At 42.9% G+C, this 21,743-nt stretch overlaps 1 protein-coding gene across 1 annotated transcript in view; it reads left to right on the top strand.

Annotated features, from left to right (window-relative positions):
* LOC106605032 (NADP-dependent malic enzyme) overlaps positions 1-17,114 on the top strand; it is a 169,036-nt gene extending 151,922 nt beyond the window's left edge. The window contains exons 7-14 of the mRNA XM_082975261.1: positions 10,192-10,301; positions 11,122-11,219; positions 11,908-12,021; positions 12,851-12,956; positions 13,640-13,782; positions 14,433-14,606; positions 16,305-16,403; positions 16,739-17,114. Of these exons, the coding sequence (XP_082831387.1) occupies positions 10,192-10,301; positions 11,122-11,219; positions 11,908-12,021; positions 12,851-12,956; positions 13,640-13,782; positions 14,433-14,606; positions 16,305-16,403; positions 16,739-16,906 (1,012 nt within the window). The 3' untranslated portion in view covers positions 16,907-17,114. The remainder of the gene's footprint in view (positions 1-10,191; positions 10,302-11,121; positions 11,220-11,907; positions 12,022-12,850; positions 12,957-13,639; positions 13,783-14,432; positions 14,607-16,304; positions 16,404-16,738) is intronic.
* The last annotated feature ends 4,629 nt before the right edge of the window (positions 17,115-21,743 follow it).

Here is a 21,743-nt window from a genome sequence, read left to right as displayed (position 1 = left end):
ATATGGGTCCAGTGAGTGGTTAGGCTGACTGGGGACATGGCGATTCAGACAGGCCGATGCTAACAGTTAGCAGACCGGGGCTGGCAAGCTAGCAGTTAGCAGACCGGGTTAGCAAGCAAGCAGTTGGTAGACCGGGGCTAGCAGTTAGCAGACCGGGGCTAGCAGTTAGCAGACCGGGGCTAGCAGTTAGCAGACCGGGGCTAGCAGTTAGCAGACCGGGGCGGGCAAGCTAGCAGTTAGCAGACCGGGGCGGGCAAGCTAGCAGTTAGCAGACCGGGGCGGGCAAGCTAGCAGTTAGCAGACCGGGGCGGGCAAGCTTGCAGTTAGCAGACCGGGGCGGGCAAGCTTGCAGTTAGCAGACCAGGGCGGGCAAGCTAGCAGTTAACTGGCCGGTGCTAGCAAGTTAGCCTTTGGGGGATGTCGCGATGGGGGTAAGTCTGTTTTTGCCTCTTCGTGCGGTGACGTCGATAGACCTGTCGTGGAATTAGTAGGGTTCCAAGTAGCTCTAGGTAGCCGCGGTTAGCAGAATGGGCCTTCAGCGGACGTCTCGCCTGAGGGGCCTGTTGGAATCCTTGGGCAGATTATGTCGGTATTCCAGTCGTAGAAGATCGGCGGGGTTCCGTGCCTCGTACCGGCAGTAGAAGGGGTCCGTATATTGTAGCCCGGGAGTGGGCTTTGGTGGTAGCACAGGAGCCCTGGCCGGGCTAGCTTCAGGCTAATTGATGCCTGCTCCGTGATGGAAACGCTAGCCAGGAGTAGTCACCCGGGATTGCGGTTAGCTAGTTGCGAAGATCCAGATGAAAATGTTCAGAGTTTGCGGTAAGAATCCGGGGATATGGAAAAATAATAAAAAAATAGGTCTGTTATGCTCTGGTTTGAGTCACGTTGTTCGAACTGGCGAGAGCTTTCCGAGCTAAAGGTTAGCTGATGACCGCTAGCAATGGTTTGCTGACTGATAGCTGGTAGGTAGTTAGCTGGCTAGCTTCAGTTGAGGGATTCCAGATCCGAAGTAAATAGAAATACTTTAGACAAAAAAACAGATCCACGCCACATTGGGTGAGGCGGGTTGCAGGAGAGTATTTAGAAGTTGAAGTTTAGGAAAATACTTTAAAAAGATATGCGAAGAGAAAATTTAAAAATGTAAAAATGTAAAAAGATACAAAAAAATTTAAAAAGATACAAGGGACACGACAGGACAAAGACGTCTGAGTGCAACGCCATCTTGGATTCAATTCTCTCCTCCTCTATAATTTCTCTTTCACTCCCTTTGTACTCCTCTGCTCTCTTTCTCTTTTCATCCATTCCCTTTCTCTCCTGATGAACCAGTCTTATTGTTGTTTTCTGTGTCTCTTCTTGCTCTCTTTTCGGCCGCTTCCCAGTTCTTTGTACCATTATCCTCTCGAGGTACATGTCTTCCTTCCTCTTTTCAACTTTTCAAGTTTCTCTCCTGCTTCTCTAGCAGGCACATCTCCTCACTGAAACACCAGTCGTCGTCCTCCATAGCAAATGTCCTCTTTTTCATTCTTGTATGTTCTCTAAAGGAGAGACGGAGAGGTTTTGAGTGTAAGCAAACTTCTGTGTTGCTACCAAAGGAGTGCAAATTCTATAACAATGTGACAAAACACACATAGGCATACAGCATAGGCCTAAACATAAGACAAAGGAAAAATCACAAAATTCTAACAATTGCATTTGATTCTAACCCATATAATGAATAGGAAGATGAAAAAAAGAGTAGTAGACATAATCAAATATCCAGCTACATGAAGCATATTATAGGAAACATCCAAAGATGTCTCTCACCTAGCCTCTTTAATGTCCTTTCACTAACGCTTCACTTAAAGCTGAGATATGTAACTTTTTGGGTGACCCAACCAAATTCACATAGTAGTGTTAGATCTGTCATTCTCATTGAAAACAAGTCTGAGAAGAGGTAGTAGATCTGTTCTTGTGTTATTTCTATGCTTCCCATTCATAAGTTTTGTTTTTGCTCTTTTACTTTAGATTTTGTACACCATCTTCAAAGAGCTGAAAATACAACATTTTGGTTATGGAAAATAGATTTCACAGCGGTTTAGATGGTACAATGATTCTCTACACTAAACTTGTTTGTTTTGTCACAAACTGAAACTATTCGAATTTTAGCAACTAGGAAATGGCAGAGTGATTTCTGCATAGAGCATCTTTAACACACTCCAACCTTCTAGAATAACACCTTCTAGAATATCACCTATTACAGTTTTTTTATCGCTTTGGTACTATTTTCACAAGTATGTGGTACATTTTCACAACTCTTAGTACACAACTACAAACTGGTCACACTTGTAATGAAATATTATATTTTCATTGTAGTTGTTTTAACCACCATTTAATCCAAGAGCAAACAATGCAAGTTTCAAATCGCCCTTAGAAGTGCTGAAAGTAATTTACTACAGTACTGTAAATTACACTAGATTACACTGTTTTCACATTAGGCAATACATTTACATTACCCAACAACATTTTTCCATAATATCTATCCAATGTGTGATCAAAGAAGACATCTTCTACAATCATTCATGCAACTACAAAAAAATCCGATATAATTGCAACATAGGTGTACTGTCTGTAATAAAATGTAATGAAACAAATGATATGAATGAAAATATAACATAACATTTAGCACGCATTCATTTGCATCAAGCCTGTCTTGAGCATTTGGCCCTAACTTCTCATCCACATCAGTGAATATCCTCATTGTTCATGGACCGCGGGAAAAACCTTTTGGCCTGGCGAATCCAAGCTTGACATTGGTCTACATTGACGTTGTTTCATGCCTCATCCATGGCCAGAAGGTGGGTAGCACAATCATGGGGATGGCGATCGTACACCTTCCACCTCCATGTTAAAAATAATTCCTCAATATGTTTGAGGAAAAGAGAGTATGGGGGCAGGTATAGGGTCACGAATCTGGGATGGGCCCAAAACCTTGCCTGAACCACCTCTGCATGGTGGAACATGACATTGTCCCACACAATGCCATAGGTGACCCCTTCACCTTGACAGGCCTGCTCAATTTCATTGAGAAACACAATGAAGTGTGCAGCGTTGTTGGATCCAAGTAATGACCTATATCCTACAACACTATCTTCAGAGATGGCTGCGCACATGGAGATGTTTCCCCCATGTTGTCCAAGCACTTGGACGGTCGCCAGTTGGCCAATGAGGCCAAGTCGAAGACCGCTTCATCAACAAAGAAATATACTTGTGATGGTTCACAGCAGCATCAAGCACCATCCCACTCTAAAAATATGATATTGTGAAGTAGCATGTGCATCATAGTAACAGTAATTCAGTATATAGTGCTGTACCTGAACATACTCGGCCTGCAGTTGTTTCACCAGGCCAGGTTTCTCTCAAAAGACTCCAGGTAAATGTGTTTCATAGATACATAGATTCATAGATGTGGGGCGGCAGGTAACCTAGTGGTTAAAGCGTTGGGCCAGTAACCGAAAGGTTGCTAGATCGAATCCCCGAGTTGATAAGGTAAGAATCTGTCGTTCTGCCCCTGAACAGGGCAGTTAACCCACTGTTCCTAGGCTGTCATTGTAAATAAGAATTTGTTCTTAACTGACTTGCCTAGTTAAATAAATAAAAATACCCGACAGGTGATTGTTGGTAGGCTGATGGATGCCACATTGGCAAAGGTGTCACTGTTCTCCTCAATGGCCTCCTTTATTTCCCATCAAACAGGTGGACATGGGCCAAATCAAAAAGGTCAAATAGTTGGGCATGGGCCTCATCAAAATCCATATATAATAGACAAACCAGTTTAAAATATATAGGTTTAAGCAATGGTTAAGTGATTAACCATTTAAGCGCAGTTGGTCAAAAATTATTTAAACCAATGAGAAGAGAATCATATGAAAAGTATTTTGAACATTGCAATGTGAAAGGCAAAATTACTTTATATGAAAGGTATTTCTACATGAAACACTTATTAGGTTTGGTGAAAAAGTTACTGTGTGATTTTGTGTGTTGTACTTAGTCAGTTGAAAATGTGCTTAGTTTTTGATCTTTTTGAGTTTTGCACTAAGAGTTGTGAAATTTTACCAGGTACTTGTGAAAATAGTACCAAAGCAATTAAAAAAAACTGTATACCATCACGTCTCATGACATCAGGCTTTGTAGCTCTAAAGATCAATTTCTATGGTAGCGTTAACCAACCATTAGTCACTATCACAATTGAGATAAACAATGTCAGAAATACAGTATCAAGCACAGATAATGTGGCAACAGCACGTCTTTCCTTCTTTCTCCACATGTAACTTTATGCAAGTACTCTATCTGAATCCCAAATTAAAATGCATCACCCAATACGTACCTCGGTTAGTTACATTCTTGTCATGATCTCTTCTAATAGGGACATCAATGTAATCTCATATGATTCAGAGTTACGTCAACCTTCCATGTCAGCACTGTTGTGATATCACCATTTTATGCTAGTAACGCCACACTGTGTTTTACTTAACCTCGCATCGCTTAGCGATAATAACCATGCCAACCCTTGATGATGTCACCGAGTCAAGGAAGTTATACACTTGAATTGATTATAGCCAATCTACAGAAATACCACTGTACCCTTTAATCAATAATTAAATTCAACCCTTACATTTGTGTGGCTCACATTTTTTAAGATCGCTCTTGCTATAGGCTACAGATGCAAATCAGATTAAACAATCTGTGATCAACAACTTAAGAAATGTTCTCTTGATCTTACATATGTCATCTAAAGTTGATAATGCTTGACAGTTCACTAGATGTGTTGGAGTTCTTTGCACAACGTAAGCTTAAATCAATAATATTAGAACATTTTCACATAGAAAATATATATATATAAAAAAAAAGGACTTCAATATAGGCCTACATTTATAGAAAATGATATAATATTTGGCTAAAAACATGTTAGTATTCTCTGTCATTTGTGGGCAATTTGAGAAAGAGTTGACTACTTGTCTAAGCTGCTTACCAATGCACTTTGTTTGTCCAACTAGGCTACCTTTAGGAACATACAGATGTCTCCCTGAATGTTCTCTCACCTAAGATTTTATCCCCATAGTGTAGTGTGCAGTGTTCAAGAGACTGGCAGTTTGTAGTAAAGTTTAGGTCTACCTTTAGACTTAGACCAACCTAGTTGTGTTGAGATCTATGGTGTCTTCTCCCTAGTACAGTAGCACATATCCGGGAATGTTTTGATTGTGTGTGCGTGCGTGTGTGTATTTGTTTATCTGCTTTACGTTACTGGGTGTGTTTCTTCAACTTTTCCTCGGAACACTGCATTTTTTTGTGTAAGGCTTGATGTGGTACAGTTTAACCAATGCGTAAGCAACCCAGGTTATCCTGGTTGTTGTACGACCATATGAGTTGGCTATTCATCACATGCAGATCTGGGACCAGGCTAGATGAACTGTCTTGTGAACACTTCCATAAGCAGGTGCAAGGAGGAAGAATTTTTCCACTATGTCCCTCTCATCCACAGTGATGGAGTTTTTTCCAGTTTTCTCTGCAGCCACTCTGTCTCCTAGGAGTCTGAGTGGACAGTTTAGTTGACAGAGGAGCTGAGGAGTGGAGCTGGAGGGACCGGTAGAGAAAACGGATTCTCCCTGCCAAATCACAGTCAGAGCACATGGATTTGGATACATGGATACTGTATTTTATACCATCTATTGCATCTTGCCGATGCCGCTCTGTCATTGCTCGTCCATATATTTATATGTACACTACCGGTAAAAAGCTTTAGAACACCTACTCATTCAAGGGTTTTTCTTAATTTTTCCTATTTTCTACATTGTAGAATAATAGTGAAGACATCAAACTATGAAATAACACATATGGAATCATGTAGCAAACCAAAAAAAATTGTTAAACAAATCAAAATATATTTTATATTTCAGATTCTTCAAATAGCCACCATTTGCATTGATGACAGCTTTGCACACTCTTGGCATTCTCTCAACTAGCTTCATGAGGTAGTCACCTGGAATGCATTTCAATTAACAGGTGTGCCTTAAGTTTATTTGTGGAATTTCTTTCCTTAATGCGTTTGAGAGAATCAGTTGTGTTTTGACAAGGTTGGGGGGTATACAGAAGATAGCTCTATTTGGTAAAAGACCAAGTCCATATTATGGCAAGAACAGCTCAAAAAAGCAAAGAGAAATGACAGTCCATCAATACTTTAAAACATGAAGGTTAGTCAATATGGAAAATTTGAAGAACTTTGAAAGTTTCTTCAAGTGCAGTCGCAAAAATCATCAAGCGCAATGATGAAACTGGCTCTCATGAGGGCCGCCACAGGAATAGAAGACCTAGAGTTACCTCTGCTGCAGAGGATAAGTTCATTAGAGTTATCAGCCTCAGAAATTGCAGCCCAAATAAATGCTTCACAGAGTTCAAGTAACAGACACATCTCAAAATCAACTGTTCAGAGGAGACTGTGAATCAGGCTTTCATGATCGAATTGCTGCAAAGAAACCCTACTAGGACACCAATTAGAAGAAGAGACTTGCTTGGGCCAAGAAGCCTGAGCAATGGACATTAGACCGGTGGAAATTTGTCCTTTGGTCTGGAGTCCAAATTGGATTTTTGGTTCCAACCACCGTGTCTTTGTGAGACGCGGTGTTGGTGAATGGATGATCTCCGTGTATTTCCCACCGTAAAGCATCGAGGAGGAGGTGTTATGGTGTGGGGGTGCTTTTCTGGTGACACTGTGATTTATTTAGAATTCAAGGCACACTTAACCAGCATGGCTACCACAGCTATCGCATCAAATCTGGTTTGGACTTAGTGGGACTATCATTTGTTTTTCAACAGGACAATGGCCCAACACACCTCCAGGCTGTGGAAGGGCTATTTTACTAAGAAGGAGAGTGATGCAGTGCTGCATCTGATGACCTGGCCTCCACAATCCGCCGACCTCAACCAAATTGAGATGGTTTGGGATGAGTCGGACCGCAGAGTGAAAGAAAAGCAGTGTGCTCAGCATATGTGGGAACTCCTTCAAGACTGTTGGAAAAGCATTCCAGGTGAAGCAGGTTGAGGCAAAGAGTGGCTATTTGAAGAATCTCAAATAAAAAATAGATTTTGATTTGTTTACACTTTTTTTGGTTACTACAAGATTCCACATGTGTTCATATGTTTCATAGTTTTGATGTCTTCACTATTATTCTACAATGTAGAAAATAGTACAAATAAAGAAAAACCCTTGAATAAGTAGGTGTTCTAAAAGTTTTGACCGGTAGTGTATACTGTATATTCTTATTCCATTCCTTTACTTAGATTTGTGTGTATTAGGTAGTTGTGGAGTTGTTAGATATTGCTGCACTGTTGGAACTAGAAGCACAAGCATTTCGATACACTCGCAATAACTGCTAACCATGTGTATGTGACCAATACAATTTCATTTGGATTGTTCCATTTTTCCATAAGAGCCAGCTTCCCCAATATCTCATGGCTATCATCGAGTTATAGGCTGATTTTAGCACTGGGCAGAGGAGGTCTTCTCATCTCTCTCTGTTTCTCTCTCTCTCTTTTGCTCTCTCTCTGTTCCCTCCTCACTGAGAGACTGTGTTCTCTCCACTTCAACCCCACTTAGGAATTTCTACAAGGCATGTTACTCATCTCTGGGTGTGGCGTATTGGTAGTTTCTAGAGGCTTCTCACCTAAAGCAGATCCAGCCTCTTTGTCTTGGGTGTGTTACGGTAGGCTGGGAGGTGCATTGTGGGAGTGAGGGGCCCATTCAGGCGTCAGAGAAAGACAACAGGCTTTAGGGAAGAATGGAAATCATTAGTACAATGGGGGTCAATACATACCAGGGGGTTTTGTTCTGGTCGGAGGTACACCCATCTAGCCCTCACTCCCTCTCCCCCATCTCCCTTTTCTCCCCCTCTCTGTTGGTATGGCCTGAGGACCAGGGGTTTGACCCTAGCCAAGTCTCTCCCTCCATCGCAAATATTCTCATTTTGGTTTTGATTGATTGATTGTGGACATTGTCCTCCTCATTAGAACTCCTATACAGAGCTGTGTAGATCATGTACTATCTATCAGCAGGATAAATCAGTCTGTGCTTCAACTCGAAGCTATCCACTCCCTACTATATGATTTTGTCACATGCAACACGAGAGCTGCATGACTGTCGTCTGTCTCAGAGCTACAGAGCCACAACACTCTGCCTCCAAAACCACCTCTTTGAATAGCTGCGAGGGTGCCTGTTTTTCTGGATGAACTGAGGTGACCTCGTGGCGATACACAATAAAGCACGGTAGGAGGCAGTAGTGCTGCTGTAGTGGTGACAGCATCCTCGCCTCTCTCGCTGTGCGCCGCTCCCGCAGCCCTGAGACAATGAAAAGTTTATGGTGCCTTTTTGGCTGCTTCTCACATCCTCCCCGTAGCCATAGCTGCACTGCTTTAGTACTTTGCTTTCCTCTGTGCCTGATAGAAAACACATTTTCTCTCCACGGTCCTGCTGTTCTCATTTTGAGCACTCGTTCAGTCATTCCCTGCGTCAATCGTCACTTACAGAATGCGCTGTATCACAGATGCCTGAGTCTGATGAAATACAGGGTCTGACAGACACAGTGATGGAACTCACCTCTCTGATCTGGTGCTAAAGTTTTATTAGCACTGAAGCCCAACTCTCATCCTTATCCTTCCTCTCCAATTCTCATCCCCCTCTCACTTCTTCCTCCTCCTGCCCTGGAGGCTTAAGCATTTTAGCAGCAGAAGGCCAACTGAGAAACGGCTTTCGTGATTTGTACAATAAGCTGCAAAAATGCTGGGGTGAATCTTTTCCATATGCCGGGTATGAGGGGCTCACCAGAAAGATGGAGAGAGGGAGCGAAAGAGAGAGGTAGAGAGAGAAATAATGGAGAGGGACAGAAAGAGAGAGAGGGGAGAGACAACCAAGTTATATTGTAGCTAGAAAGATCCATAAAGAACAAGGGGTTGAAACTCACATCATCTCTCCCTCTCCTTGCCCTCATGATTGACAGGTCCATACTCTGGGCTGCCGTCGCTCTCTGTTTGCTCGACCTGTCCCCATTTTCATTCCCGCGCCATGCGGCCGAAATGTGAGCCCTGGAGTTTTCATTATAAGTGCATGTCCCACCCTCTCCCTCCCTCTACCCCTATCGTATCTTTGTGACACTGGGCTTGGCTAATAGAGAGAGCTTATGTTACTCTGTTTTCACAGATTTACAGCACTGCGGAAGAAAGCATTGGAACCAGGAGTCACTTTCTGCTAAGGCTATTTTAGCAACTCATAATACATTTCTTATTTTCTGTTTATTGTGTTTTTGTAGGGTTTTGTATTAGTGGATGATGAGGTCATATATGTTGGTGAACAGGGTGTCAGGTGGACTGGGGATTAGCTTGTAAAGTAATTCGGTGATGATTTACTTGGTGGTCCTGCTATTCTTGCCCTTACACAGGGTTTTATAGTGTTTCCGTTCCTTTGTGGTAGCTAGTAGATCTCCCTTCTTGACAGACATTTAACCTGTCTAGTAACCTGGAGGACAGCTGTTTGAGGATTGGTAACTAAGCAGAGGCAAATAGCCTGTCATAGAATCAGTCCAGAACACCAAGTTTCCCACTGTAAGTCACTGACAAAGTGGATCGCTGGATTGAAACATGCTTATTTACATTCATAATTAGTTATATGCATTGTATGCATAAACACACCAAGCTCGTACAGCATCCCACTCCACATGTTTCAAATGTAACTCGAGCTCCTCAAAAGTGAATGAGTGCCCTCTCCAGGATAGAACTGTGAAGGTTCTTATTCCTATGGTGTAGAAGAGGGACTTGGTACTGGCAGAGGCAATGCACTATATGCTACACAGAAGTGTGTGTGTGTGTGTGTGTGTGTGTGTGTGTGTGTGTGTGTGTGTGTGTGTGTGTGTGTGTGTGTGTGTGTGTGTGTGTGTGTGTGTGTGTGTGTGTGTGTGTGTGTGTGTGTGTGTGTGTGTGTGTGTGTGTGTGTGTGTGTGTGTAACATTCCTCTACTGTAGATGCACAACATTAGCACAGTCCTGGACGTGATTACTCTGATTTTCAGCTCTCTCCTGTGTTTGAACTCTCTTGGCCCTGTGGCGAATGACTAGAAAAGTAGTAGGAATGTGAATGTCGTCTTATCTGACTTGGCTGTCTTATCCACAGGTATGGAATGGATTGTCTTATCCAGTTTGAGGACTTTGCCAATACCAATGCCTTCCGTCTGCTGAGCAAGTACCGTGACCAGTACTGCACGTTCAACGATGACATCCAAGGTACACGTATACTTCGATTGCAAAATGCCAATATCAATTGCACAGAGACTCGATAACGTGCTCACAAGAACCCACACACATGCACCACACGCACACCACTCCACACTTCACATGCACTCAAACTCCCTCTCGATCAATCATCCTCCTTTCCTTTATCTCTCCCTCTCTTTTTCTATTTCCACTTTCTCTTCCTCCCTCTCTCTCACACACACACACACACAAACACACACCCAACCACCAATTCTGTTTAAATCAGATAGCTTGTTCATAGAGCACTAATTCAAATTTCAAACAAACACACCGAGCCCCTGATCCCTCTCTCTCCAGTGGGTTGGGTTTGATAGAGTCCTGTGGAAAACAACAGTAATGTAACAGTAAGTCCAGAGACTCCAGACTAGGGCTGTGTCCCAAATGGCACCGCTATTCCCTCTATAGTGGACTACTTTTGACCAGAGCCTTATGGGCCCTGTGTGCACTATATAGGGAATAGGGTGCCATTTGGGACACAGACACACTTTTTGTATCCTTAATGAGACCACAGTATCAGTCACACCATGTCTGAGGAGCCATTAGTTTGTCTGTCAAATAAAACTACATTCCCCAGAAATTAGCCCTGGTAGCCATTGGGATTTCTGCAGGCTAATCTAAACCATATTTTCTCTCTAATTCTCTGTCCCGGTAAATCTGCTTGCTATTACTGCAGACAACATAAAGGACAAATTGACTCTCTCTCTCACTGCAATAGTAACTCACTTGAGGAAAGCTCATACTTGCAGGTCTAAATCATATATGTCACTCTGTCCCCCCAAACCCCCCTCAGGTACTGCTGCAGTGGCTGTGGCCGGCCTACTCGCTGCCCTTCGTGTCACCAAGAGCAAGATGTCAGACCATACCATTGTATTCCAGGGTGCAGGGGAGGTGGGTGCAGAGCTCTTGTCAATGTGCAAATTCACTCCTGTTTTTTCTGCTCAGAAGCATGGCAGACTGATTGCCCCTAATGACATAATCAGAAATAACCACAGACCAACGCTTGAAATTCCCATTCCCAATCACTGAGCTTTTTATTGAGGTCTAGTAGACCACTAGTCTGTGCTCAACAGACCCTGTCTCTAATAAATAGGAGAACATGGAAATAAAACTGTGATTAGCACAACATCATTTGTAATGGGGAGACATTTAGAATGTATTTTAGCCTCTGGGGTTCTTGGCCTAACTGTGAACCATAATAATTAAAATGCCTTGTTTCATGTGTTTTCCATGTTGGTGGATGACCACTTTGTATTGAAATGGAAGTAGATGATAATGTGTAGAATTTGAGTGCATTTACAGGAAAGGGTTATTGTGCTGAGAACAGAAAAACAAGCCTTTCAAGCATTTCATAGACCTACATTGAATTAAATCACAAAATTAAAGGTGTGCATTAATGTAACCAGAGTCAAGATTACAATAAGTCTGAATAATAACTGGGTAAATTGTTTGCAGGTTTAGTGGTGAAAGCTAGGGACTTATTCCTTGTTTGATCAGGGAAGTGAATGGTGGGGCACAGAGGCATTCCTATCACATCTGCTTTCTCTCTCCCTCCCTTTTCTCTCCCTCTTGTCCCCAGGCCGCGATGGGGATAGCTGACCTCATCACGATGGCGATGGAGAAGGAGGGACTCCCCAAAGACAAGGCTCTGAGGAAGATCTGGATGGTTGACTCCAAGGGTCTCATCGTCAAGGTGATACAAGTACCTCCGCTCTGGCCACTCGTCCAGGGTCACTCATCCCCTGTAGAGTAGACACAGCTCTGTCTGGAGTCCCCACTGTCCTGACCTATAGACATGCATATATTCATGATGTATGACATGACTGACAGAATCTCAGTTTACTTTGTAAATTGACTGAATTTAAATGGAATTGATCCCAACCCTTGTTTATACATGAACTGAAAGACAGACATGAGTCTGAATGGGAGTCGTAGCTCTCATAGTTCAACAAGACAGGCAGAGTCTATCATGGGATGAAAAACTGTAGATGTTATGCGTTTAATTAAGGGTTTCACCAGATGCTGCCAGGACGTGGACCACAGGGTTGACGCAATAAAAGATGAAGAGGGAATTGTTTATGGAAGTAATCCTTATTTGATCAACTAAATTATGAGGCTTTCAGGCAGGCAGAAAGACAGACATGCAGGCAGAGTGGTGGTGCCTGTTGATACTTTATAGGATTCTGGTAAAGTCACTAACTCCATGGAGCCTTTGGCAAGCTAGATGTACATTTGTCACCAACTCTGTAGACCAGCATTGAGTCAACACTGCCCTCTAGTGACCAGAATACATAGCACTTGACTCCACTGAAACCCCATCAAGCTTATTTCCTTTAAGTGGGTTAGGGTGGAGAAGTCCAGAATCCTTGGCTCTTGCAGATAGTCTTTGTGTCTTTGTGTCTGTGTTTGAATTCCTCTATGTATTTATTTCAGAGATGATCAAAGAGAACATCAGTTGTTGGCATGTGTAGAAACAAGCTCCATCATAATCTGTCTTCCAACTATCTCTCTTCCACCCTCAGGGAAGAGACCACCTGACCCATGAGAAGGAGAGGTTTGCCCACGAACACGAGCAGATGAGAAACCTGGTAGATGTGGTGCATGAGCTCAAACCCACAGCCATCATAGGTAATACACCAATCAGCTCACTGGGGAGGCAGGGAGGGGGTCAATTGGATTTTAATTGAACCTTTATTTATAAATCAAATCTAATTTTATTGGTCACATACACGTGATTAGCAGATGTTATTGCGGGTGTAGCGAAATGCTTGTGCTTCTAGCTCCGACAGTGCAGTAATATCTAACAAGAAATATCTAACAAATTACACAACATATACCCAATACACACAAATCTTAAGTAGGAATGAATTAAGACTATATACTTATGGATGAGCAATGTCGGAACGGACTAAGATACACTAGAATAGAATAGAAAACAGTATATACATATGAGATGAGTAATGATATGTAAACATTATTAAGTGAATGAGATACCATAGAATAGTATAGAAAACAGTAAGTATACAGGTTACAATCCAGTAAATCACTGAGATTAATTGAAATTCCAATTACCCAATATCTCTCCAGGTGGATAGAGATGGTTTACCACCCCTGGGTTAGAGTTTGTAGTGGTCTGCATGGTTAATGTGTGATCTCGTGGGTCTTATTCATTAGGATACACCGTAGCAAAACATTTTGCAATGGAAAACGAAAGTGAGCATTTCGTATTGGATTTAAGTTCAGGTAGTCCCTCCCTATTTCAGTCTGTTTTCTTCCTTTTGGTGCCTAATGAATACGATCCTGCTCTCTAGGTGTGGCAGCCATCTCTGGAGCTTTCACGGAGGAAATCATCAGGGACATGGCCTCGTTTAACAAGAGGCCGATCATCTTCGCTCTTAGCAACCCCACCAGCAAGGCAGAGTGCACTGCCGAGCAGTGCTACACCATCACAGAGGTACTGGAGTGGGTCTGAAGTATCTGTGTACTTCAACACTTGTCCCGCCCACCTGGACGCCTCTTCCCCAGAGCTAAACAAAGGAATCACGTTCTGCTCAAGTGTTACTTGGGTTACTTCAGCCTCATATTTCTGAACAGCTGAAATAAAAACCCTGTGGCGATTTAAACTAACGTTCCAAAAATATATGTATTTTGTAGGTTAATTTAGGATGTAGGCTACAACCCTCTTTGTCTGTTGTAACTTAAGATATTGCAGTAGCATAAACATAAGCAGGACACAGTCTAAACAGTCTGCATTTTAACCACAAAACTGTTATTTCGCTTTTCATTGATCAACACCACAGAAATTGATCGACAGCACGATTTAAATTTGCCAGTATTCCACCTCCTGGGCAGCCGAACGTCCTGCGTTTTCGCCAGAGTACTGTAGTTTCCAATCCTGTACATGCTACAGAAGGAAGAGGCGTCCAGAGAATTCGGCCTTGCAGCCACTCCATAAATTGATTAAGAGCACATATTGTACTTACTACTAAGACCCAGGGGGAAAGTTAATTTAGAGAGGAGAGAGGTTGAGTCAGTGTGTATGTACATTATATGCACAGTAATATATTTTCCTGTGTTGACACCCTCGACACTTGTTTGGTCCAGGGGCGGGGCATCTTTGCCAGTGGCAGTCCATTTGAACCCGTGACCCTCCCTGATGGGCGGACGTTCTTCCCTGGCCAGGGCAACAATGCATACGTGTTCCCTGGAGTCGGCCTGGGCGTCACCGCCTGTGCAATCCGACACATCACCGATGAGATCTTCCTCACCACCGCAGAGGTAACACGCATCCATCCAATTATCAGTTCATTTACTTTCAAATAGCTTGGTGACAGAGCACTCATTAAAATATCATCTTAATACACACACACACACACACACACACACACACACACACACACACACACACACACACACACACACACACACACACACACACACACACACACACACACACACCACTTTCTCTTCTTCAACTGACTCTCTCTGTATCTTCCTCCCTATATCTGGCCTCTTTTTTAACACACTCTCTTCCATTCTCTCTATCACTTCCTATTCAACTCCCTCTCTATCGCTCTCCTTTTGTATATTTCTTCTTCTCCTTCTCTATTCATGTATTTTCTCCAACTCAATATCTCTCTCTTTCACTTTCCGTATCGCCTTCTCTATTTTTTTTAACTCAATCTCGCTATAATTCTTCCCCCATATGTCTCCCTCTTTCTTCTTCCCTCTTCATCTTCACTCCTTCCTGGAGACCCTACATGAAAACTACTACAGTTTACTATAGAATACTACAGTACTTACTTATAGTAAACTGTAGAATACTATAGTAAACACTACAGTATTATCCGCAAAAAAAGCACTGTAGTAAATGCTACAGAAATGTCTGCAAAAACACTACTCTTTTAACTATAGTAAATACTACAGTATCGGATGTGCATATACCTTTCCCATTCCCCTCCCCCATATCGCAATTTGTGCCACCCAGGAGTGAGAAACCTACATGCCAGGTATAGACCTCAGTTATATAGAAAGAGCAGAATCTCAGAACTATCTGTTTAGACCCAAGTCCTACCTCCTTACAGGTTATGTACAACCTACTGGAGAAACCTACATTTCTCCAGTAGGTTTCCTGGAGGAGAAAAACTCCACTTCTATGTCAAATATAATAAAACACTATAGTAAATACTACAGTAATGTCCACAAAAACACTACATTAATTACTACAGTATATACTAGTTATTTTACAACAGTATTCATACTATAGTTAACTGTAAATACTACAGTATACTACTGTAAATACTACAGTATTCACTAAAGTCTACACTTAAGTCTGCAAAAACACCACAGTGAAACCCAGTCTGTGCTTACAGATCATTAAGGAAATCACTTAAAAATGTCCTCATGTCTGTCCCCAGCTCAGTGGCATGGCAAATATAATAATATCCCTGTGAGCCCAGTCAATAAACCATCAGAAAAAATGCCCAAATTGATAACCTCTCATAGGCTGTTCTTGTGCGAATGCCAATCAGCTCGCTTTGCTCTGTGCTGCCTGGCTCTGCAGACATGGGAGACGATTAAAGCTTCACGGTGATGCATAAGTGTGGGTGCGTTACTGAATGACAATTTCATATTTTATTTGATACTGTCATCATGGGCCTCAGGCATATGAGAGCCACACTCAGCCTACCAATGAGGTAGACTGAGGATGGAGGACGGTTGCGCAACAGCAGGAGGGGGAAGGTGGGATGAATGTTAAGTCTTAGCTACGTTATCTACACTGATTGCCACCCATTATACCCTCATGCCCCACCCAGCCGGTATATCATATAGAAATCTAATCAAATGTAACTTTTTTTATAATGCATTCCAACGTCTCAATACTCTTTACAGTAAAATGTGTGTGTGTTAAGGTATGCCGAATATCTGTTTGTGACTGTGTGTGCATAACTCATCCATTTGGTTGCTCTCTGACAGACCATTGCTGACCTGGTGACAGAGAAGGATCTGTCAGAGGGAAGACTGTACCCTCCCCTGAACACCATCAGAGATGTCTCTCTCAAGCTGGCCGTGAAGGTGAGAGCACACACACATCTGTGTGCGCGCACACACACACACAAACAAACATGTCCTTAGGACTTCATACTTCTATACCCTCAATCGGTCTTCACACTTACTCTGAGTATACCAAACATTAGGAACACCTTCCTAATATTGAGTTGTCTTGCCCATTCACCCTCATCTACACTGATTTGAAGTGGAGTTAACAAGTGCGGGGATCATAGCATTCCCCAGGATTCACCTGGTCAGTCTGTCATGGAAAGAGCAGGTTTTCTTAATGTTTTGTATACTACTCAGTTCATCGGTGTACACTGTATAGACTATCGTGTGTGTGTTTGCGTGTCTTACAGATCGTGGAGTTTGCCTATGAGCACAAGTTGGCGACGCTGTACCCGGAGCCTGAGGATAAGGAGGCTTTTGTGCGCTCCCTGATCTACAGCCCTGACTATGACGAGTTTGCTGTGGACTCTTACCGCTGGCCAGAGGACGCCATGACCATCCAGTCATGCAAACTGTGATGTGGTGGAGAGACTGAGGGCGAGGGACATGGGGCACAAAGGAGAAGTGATCCAGGAAGGGAGTGAAGGAGACTACAGAAATGCAATATCATCAAGACAATGGTGATTGTGGTTTTAATGTAAAAGAGAAAATAACTTCATGAATGTGATAGATATGAGCCAAAATAGACATGATCAAATAAAATGGTTTAAATTATTGTTAACTTCATATCTGCTGTCACTGTGTTTGTTTGTGTGTGTACAGTACTTTTAAGGGTTTCTTGGGTAAGGTTTGGGCATTACCATTGTTTGCTCCCATGACCCTGTCATACTAAGAGGGAAAAACGAATCTTCAAAGCTAACAGAAAATGTGTGTATAAAACATATAACTAGGAGAAAGACTGTTGGCTGTGATGCACAGGGTGAGAGGAGAGTGGGTCTTTGATGTCACATGTTAGATGTCACCACTCAGCCGTTCCAAAGTAGCATGACTAACTCTTTTCCCATGGATATACCGGTAAGAGTCGGTCATCCATACACAAAGGCCGGGGTTATAGAGAAGCGTGTTGCTCTGTCAACAATGTGCCTATTAAAGGCAGTATTCACAATGTTCGTGGGCACCACATTCACTGTAAACTCGGCGGATGTTGGCTCAAGAGTAAATTAGAGTAAAACTGTGAAATGCTTACTTACAATTCCTTCCCAACAATAGTTTAAAAATAATACAAATAAAATAGTAACATAAGACAAATAAAATAAAATACCCAAGAATGGAGCTATATACAGGGAGTACCAGTACAAGATCAATGTGGAGCTATATACAGGGAGTAGCAGTACTAGATAAATGTGGAGCTATATACAGGGAGTAGCAGTACCAGATCAATGTGGAGCTATATACAGGGAGTAGCAGTACCAGATCAATGTGGAGCTATATACAGGAAGTACCAGTACCAGATCAATGTGGAGCTATATACAGGGAGTACCAGTACCAGATCAATGTGGAGCTATATACAGGGAGTAGCAGTACCAGATCAATGTGCAGAGGTATTTGAGGGCGATACTTTTGTATATGTAGTGTATGTAAACACCCCTTCAAATTGATTGATTCAGCTATTTCATCCACACCTGTTGCTGACAGGTGTATAAAATTGAGCACACAGCCATGCAACCTCCATAGACAAACATTGGCAGTAGAATGGCCTTACTGAAGAACTCCGTGACTTTCAACACCAGACAATCATAGGATGCCTCCATTCCAACAAGTCAGTTCGTCAAATTTCTGCCCTGCTAGAGCTGTCCCGGTGAACTGTAAGTTCTGTTATTGTGAAATGGAAACGTCTAGGAGCAACAACGGCTCAGGCACGAAGTGGTAGGCCACACAAGCTCACTTAGCGTGTAAAAATCCTCTGTCCTCGGTTGCAACACTCACTACCTAGTTCCAAATTGCCTGTGGAAGCAATGTCAGCACAATAACAGTTCGTCGGGAGCTTCATGAATTGTGTTTCCAAGACTGAGCAGTCACACACAAGATCACCATGAGTAATGCCAAATGTCGGCTGGAGGGGCGTAAAGCTCGTCGCCATTGGACTCTGGAACAGTGAACACGCGTTCTCTGGAGTGATGAATCTGGAATTGGCGGATGCCAGGAGAACGCTACCTGCCCCAATGCATAGTGCAAAGTTTGGTGGATGAGTAATAATGGTCTGGGACTGTTTTTTATGGTTTAGGCTAAGGCCCTTAGTTCCAGTGAAGGGAAATCTTAACTCTACAGCATACAGTGACATTCTACACGATTTTGTGCTTCCAACTTTGTGGCAACAGTTTGGGGAAGGCCCTTTCCTGTTTTCACATGACAATGCCCACGTGCACAAAGCGACGTCCATACAGAGTTAGTTTGTCGATCTGTGGAAGAACTTGACTGGTCTGCACATGGCCTTGATCTCAACCCGTCGAACACCTTTGGGATGAATTGGAACGCCAACTGCGAAAACAGGCCTAATCGCCCAAAGTCCTCACTAATGCTCTTGTGGCTGAATGAAAGCAAGTCCCCGCAGTAATGTTCCAACATCTAGTGGAAAGCCTTCCCAGAAGAGTGGAAGCTATTATAGCAGCAAATAGGGGAACAACTCTATATTAATGCACATCATTTTGGAATGAGATGTTCGAAGAGCAGGTGTCCACATACTTTTGGTCATGTAGTGTATGTACATGAAGGAAAGGTAAAGTGACTAGGCATCATAATAGATCATAATAAGAATAAAAGAAAGACCAGAGTTTCAGCAGCAAATGATGTGTAAAAGTGTGTTTGTTCTGTCGGTACGCATGTGTGTGTTATGTGGTTGTGTGTGCGTATGTGAATGTCTGGGGGGTTTGTGTGGGGGTGTCAATGGAGTGTGTGTTAGTGTGTGTATACATAGTCTAGTGAGTGTGCACAAGGTCAGTGCAAGAAAGGGTCAGTGCAGATAGTCAATTAATGGCTATCTGAACTATTTAGCAGTATTATGGCTATTTAGCAGTCTTATGGCTTCGGGGTAGAAGCTGTCTCGGAGCCTGTTGATACGAGAGCTGACACCGCCTGATATAGAGGTCCTGGATGGCAGGGAGCTCAACCTCAGTGATGTACTGGGCTGTCTGCACCACCCTCTGTAGCTCTTTGCGGTCGAAGGCGGTGCATTTGCCATAACAAGTGGTGATGCAGTCAGTCAAGATTCCTTCAATGGTGCAGCTATATAACATTTTGAGGATCCGAGGGCCCATGCCAAATCTTTTTCGCCTCCTGAGAGGGATGAGGTGTTGCCGTGCCCTCTTCATGACAGTGGGGGTGTGTGTGGACCACAGCTCTGTGGATGGAGTCTCTCCCCTCTTTCTCCAATAGTCCACGATCAGGTCCTTAGTTTTACTGACGTTGAGGGACAGGTTGGTGTCCTGGCACCACACTGCTAAGCTTCTGACTTCCTCCCTGTAGGCTGTCTCATTGCTGTTGGTGATCAGGCCTACCACCGTCATATCGTAAGAAAACTTGATGGTGTTGGAGTTGTGCATTGCCAGGCAGTCGTGGGTGAACAGCGAGTACAGGAGGGGACTAAGTACACACCCCTGAGGGACCCCCATGTTAAGGGTCAGCGTGGCGGAGGTGTTGTTTCCTACCCTCACCAACTGGGGCCGACCCATCAGAAAGTCCAGGATCCAGTTGCAGAGGGAGGTGTTCAATCTCAGGCTCTCTAGCTTTGTGATGAGATCGGAGGGGACTATGGTGTTGAACACTGAGCTGTACAGTAGTCTATAAACAACATTCTTACATAGTGATTTATGACAATACATTGCATATATAAGGTCTTTCTTTGAGGGCCTAGTTATACCCTAACACAGGGGTGTTAGGAATCTCCTTGTTTACAGGCCACATCAGGCCTGCAAGTCACATTATGCTGGCTTGCAAAGTGATGTGTAATTCCTATTGGAATCCAGCTAGAGTTAGGATATCCAACAAGAAGAATTGTTAATCACCTGCAACCTGCATTCAGAATGACTGCCAGGGTAGTGAAGATTGAAAACTGGAACAACCAATTACTAACAGATTAGTTTAGAAAATTATGTTATTTATCTTTGTGTAGCATAGAATGTATCAACCAATCAATGCAAAAACAACTGATAACAGTAAAACAAACAATGTTGAAAATCTCCCTGCAATGGAGCATGCTGGGAAATATTATATGGTTCTTTGGAGAACCATTTCTGCCTTCCAAAGAATCCTTGCCTTCCAAAGAATCATCAAAGAACCCTTTCTTCAAAAAACGGTTCTAAGGATGTTAATGGTTCTAGAACCCTGTGCCTTACAAAGAACCCTTGTCTTCCAAAAAGGGTTCTTCTGATCAAAACAGTTCTTGGTAGAACCTTATCCCTTTGCAAAGAACCCCTTTGGAACCCTTTTTTCTGAGTGTATTGTTCTTTTGCATGTTTGATGTCTCATTGGAGGTCGTAGCAGGCTTTCTTGTATGCATTTATGTCCCGTTTAAAAAAAAATATATATATTTTACCTTTATTTAACTAGGCAAGTCAGTTAAGAACAAAATCTTATTTTCAATGACAGCCTAGGAACAATGCCTTGTTCAGGGTCAGAACGACAGATTTTGTATCTTGTTAGCTTGGGGATTCGATCTTGCAACCTTTCGGTTACTAGTCCAACGCTCTAACCACTAGCCTATGCTGCCGCCCCGTTCCTTGTCAGTGGTATCTCTAGCCTTTATCCTAGGTGGATATTGCCTGTAATCCCTAGTTTTTGGTTTGGATATGTTTGTATAGTCACTGTGGGGACGACATCGTCTATGCACTTATTGATGAAGCCTGTGACTGTTGTGGTAAACTCCTCAATGGTATCGGCTGTATCTCGGAACATAGCAAAACAGTCTTGTAGCCTCACATCTGCTTCATCCGACCACTTCCGTATTGAGCGTATCACTGGTTCTTCCAGTTTGGGCCTTTGTTTGTAAATAGGAAGCACGAGAATGGAGTCGTGATCAGATTTGCAGAAGGGAGGGCATTGTATGTGTTTCTGTGGGTAGAATAAAAGTGGCCTAGAGTTTTAACGCCCCTAGTATTGGTAAAAGTGAGGTAGGAGGGTTTTATGCCTCCCCGCATTAGTCTCCACCCACCAGAAACACTGCCTCTGGGTGAGCTGTTTCTTGTTTGTTTATGGCCCCATACAGTTTGTTGAATGTCAGAATTGATGTAGACAGGCATGATAATTATGGTTGAGAACTCTCTTGGCATATAAAATGGTCAGAAGCTTACCATAATGTATTCTATATAAGGTGTGCAAACAATAAGGTTTGAGTCCTGACCATACTCACTGTATTAGTGT

Source organism: Salmo salar, chromosome 05 (genome assembly GCF_965601325.2).
Source record: "Salmo salar chromosome 05, fSalSal1, whole genome shotgun sequence".
Taxonomy (NCBI): domain Eukaryota; kingdom Metazoa; phylum Chordata; class Actinopteri; order Salmoniformes; family Salmonidae; genus Salmo; species Salmo salar.
Note: the sequence above shows the minus strand (reverse complement) of the source record. Positions and strands in the feature narration are given on the sequence as shown.